At 34.2% G+C, this 3,228-nt stretch overlaps 1 protein-coding gene across 1 annotated transcript in view; it reads left to right on the top strand.

The window, feature by feature from the left end:
* Nucleotides 1-3,228, top strand: part of LOC105820096 (nectin-3-like) — a 186,293-nt gene that overhangs the window by 66,282 nt on the left and 116,783 nt on the right. Inside the window, exon 5 of the mRNA XM_012656513.1 lies at nt 2,996-3,000. Within this exon, the coding sequence (XP_012511967.1) occupies nt 2,996-3,000 (5 nt within the window). The remainder of the gene's footprint in view (nt 1-2,995; nt 3,001-3,228) is intronic.

Here is a 3,228-nt window from a genome sequence, read left to right as displayed (position 1 = left end):
TTTGAGCATCTCCTTACTGACTGCAATCTTCATGTCTAACAAATGGAAAATTAAGTTGGAAAACGAAAAGAACCTTAAGAAATGCAGGTTTGTATGGTAAATATATAATGAGTACTTAAGGTTTTTATCTGTTTAAAACTAAATAAGAAATTTTAGAGAAATATGCTTGTATAAATATTATATTCTCAGTCCTTATGTGATCATTCAATATAAGAACAGTTGTCTGTATTATTTTCTCATAACACTCTCACCATAGTGTGTAGTTGTATGCTCATTTCTTTGCTTATTATATCTATCCTCACTATTAAGTAGTTTGCTTTATTTGTGTTTGCTTTATTCACTGTAAACTCAGTAATTACCTTAGAGCCTGGCATACGATAGAGAGTCAAATTTTTTTGGCATAAGTCTAGCAAGAAGCTTACAGCTGTGTATAGCCCTAGCCCTTTCTACCAGTGGCAGTGCTTTGGTTGAAATCTGAGTGAGGTTACATATTAGTATATTAGTCTCTCTTCTCTTAGAGGATGAGCCACAGGAACTGCATATTTAAAATGTATTTACTTAAGAACTTTTTACTTTTTTTTCCTGTTGCACAATCTGGTGTGGAATATTACTTGTAAATCTTAGGCTCAATATGTTACAATTAAGTAATCATTTAAATATCAAGGCTCATTTTCAGCATATTATGTATACTGATTCCACTGATGATATTCTAAATTTATATCTTCTGACATTGTGGGTCCACTTCCCAGTACTCCTGACTTATGTGTCCAACTGCCTATTAATGATCATTTACTCTATGTGGAAGTGTGATAGGCATTTACAGTTTAACATGTTCAAAACCAAAGTCCCAATCTTGCTACTGCCCCTTGAATCTGAACCTGTTCTTCTGCCAGTCTTCCTCCTTTCAGTTACTGGTAGTTCCATCCTTACATTTGCTCAGAGTACAACCATTGATATTATCTTTGATTTTGCTTTTCCTTTCATACCCCACCCAATCCATCAACAAATCAATGTCAGCACTCCCATTATGTTATATATGGAATCTTACCAATTTTTCACCTCTTATACCACTACTACACTGGGCCAAGCCATCAGGAACTCTTACTTCACTATTACAATAGCCACTTAATCTCCCTACTTTAAATCTGTCCCCCTCAGTCTATCAACAAATGAGCAGCCAGAGTGATTCTTTTAAAGGGCCAGTCAGATCATGTCGCTCCTCTCCTCAGAGCCTTCCATAGACTTCCTATTACCCACAATGAAAACCAAATCTTATAAAATGACTTAGAAGGCTGTATACATGCTCTTGTCCCAGATTATCTCTCTGAACTAGTTTCTTATTATATGCCTTGCTCACTGGCTCAGCCACACTGGACTGTTTTTTGAACACACATGCACATTCCTACCTCAGAGTCTTTGTATTTACTTTTGCCACTGGCTGGAACGCTCTTCTACCAGGTATCTTCATAGCTGTTTCCCTCACTACCTTGAAGTCTTTACAAAAATGTCACCTTTTTCAGTGAGGTCTTTCTTCCTTTATGACTGTATTTAAAATTGACAACCCTCTCTTCACCCCTTTACTACTACTCTTCAGTCCTCCTTCTCTGCCTTGTTTTTCTCTTCAGTACTACCATGTGACCTGCTATGTATTTTATTTATTTGCTTATCTGTTTTTACTCTTACTTAAGCAGGCAGGATTTTTTGTCTGCTTTAATCACTGCTATATTCCCACCATTTGCAATGATGTTTAGCCTATAATAGGTGTTAATACACTTTTGTTTCATGGGATAAATCTGAGAGGAAAACAATCAGGAAATAATTAAAAAGTACAGAATCTGCTTTTAAGTAACTTTATTTTCTTTGATGAGGGGACTGATGTAATACAAGTGATAAACTTTACACATTTTTTAATCAACATCTAAGCCTTATAAGAAGGGAAATCGAATTTTGAATAAACATGAAAAATTACAATTAATTACCTCTATGTACGTCAGAAGCAGATACTGTTATATGAGGCAGTTTTCTTAAAGTAATCAAGAATTAGACTTTACTTTTATGTCCAGATTCTTTTTCATTGTTGTATGTACCCTTTTTTCACTAGGAAAAAAATTTTACCTCAATATGAAAATTGATATTTTAAAATTTTAGAAATGATTTTAATAATATATGTAAAAGAAATGTATCTTTTGATTAGAGACTAACAGTTCTACTCAGAACAGGGTGGAGAGCTTCTAGATGGCTGGCCACAGGGAGGTTCCTGGAAGGTGGCCTGCCCCTTCCCTCATACCTTGCCCTAGGCATCTCTTTATTGGTATCCTTTGTAATATCCTTTATAATAAACCTGTAAATGTAAGCACTTCTGCTCCAGCATGTTAACTGAACCCAAAGAGGAGGTCAGGGGAATACCCTTCCCCCCAAAAACAAGAACAGAATGGAGTTAGCAACTGTGAGGGAAATTGTTCTTGATTTTATTGCACATTTTCCAACACTGATAAATATAAGATTTTTGGATAAGAAGTCATTGATTCAAGATTTCAATATTCAACTGAATTGTACTCTTAGTATAGTAACACTCTCAAAGGATGTGGTAGCTCTTTGTCTAGTACTGCCTGACTGCTGGAAATTGTGTTTTGTGGTTTGCTTTTGGTGTATTTTTCCCCTAACTGGTATCTGTCACTTCTTTTTGAAAATAGAAAAGCAGATTTTTATATATCAAATAAGTCTCCCCATTCCTAAAACTCTTATTCCTGCCAAAACTTGAATTTGGGGTCATACTGATTTTAGGATCCAGACATAGCATTAAACTTTAAGAATTCACACTTAGCAGTCCTTAAACTTTAAAATGCATGATTTTGTTTATTTAAATGACCCTATAAAGTCTAAAATAAAAATAAGTCAATTCTGTTTAAATTTTTTTAACACAGTAATTATTAAACCAAAATATACCTTATAGCTACAGAGGCCTTACCTGACTATTTGTTTTCCTTTTTGACAGAACTCGTTAGTTAGAAAAAGAAACTTAAGAAGTTCTTCATTTGGGTGAGGAGAACTTAGAGTCATTATATCCATTATATACTCATTTATCACACATTGATTCAGCAAAATATATGAAAAATAATGTTTGAAAAAATAAGGAATGCTATTGGGAAGGATTTTAAATCATGATAAATAAGTAGCTATTGGTGATTAAAAAACAGACCTCTTTCCTTACAGGAATTGTGACTCTCT

This window comes from Propithecus coquereli, unplaced genomic scaffold (genome assembly GCF_000956105.1).
Source record: "Propithecus coquereli isolate 6110/MARCELLA unplaced genomic scaffold, Pcoq_1.0 Scaffold506, whole genome shotgun sequence".
NCBI classification, from domain to species: Eukaryota; Metazoa; Chordata; class Mammalia; order Primates; family Indriidae; genus Propithecus; species Propithecus coquereli.
Note: the sequence above shows the minus strand (reverse complement) of the source record. Positions and strands in the feature narration are given on the sequence as shown.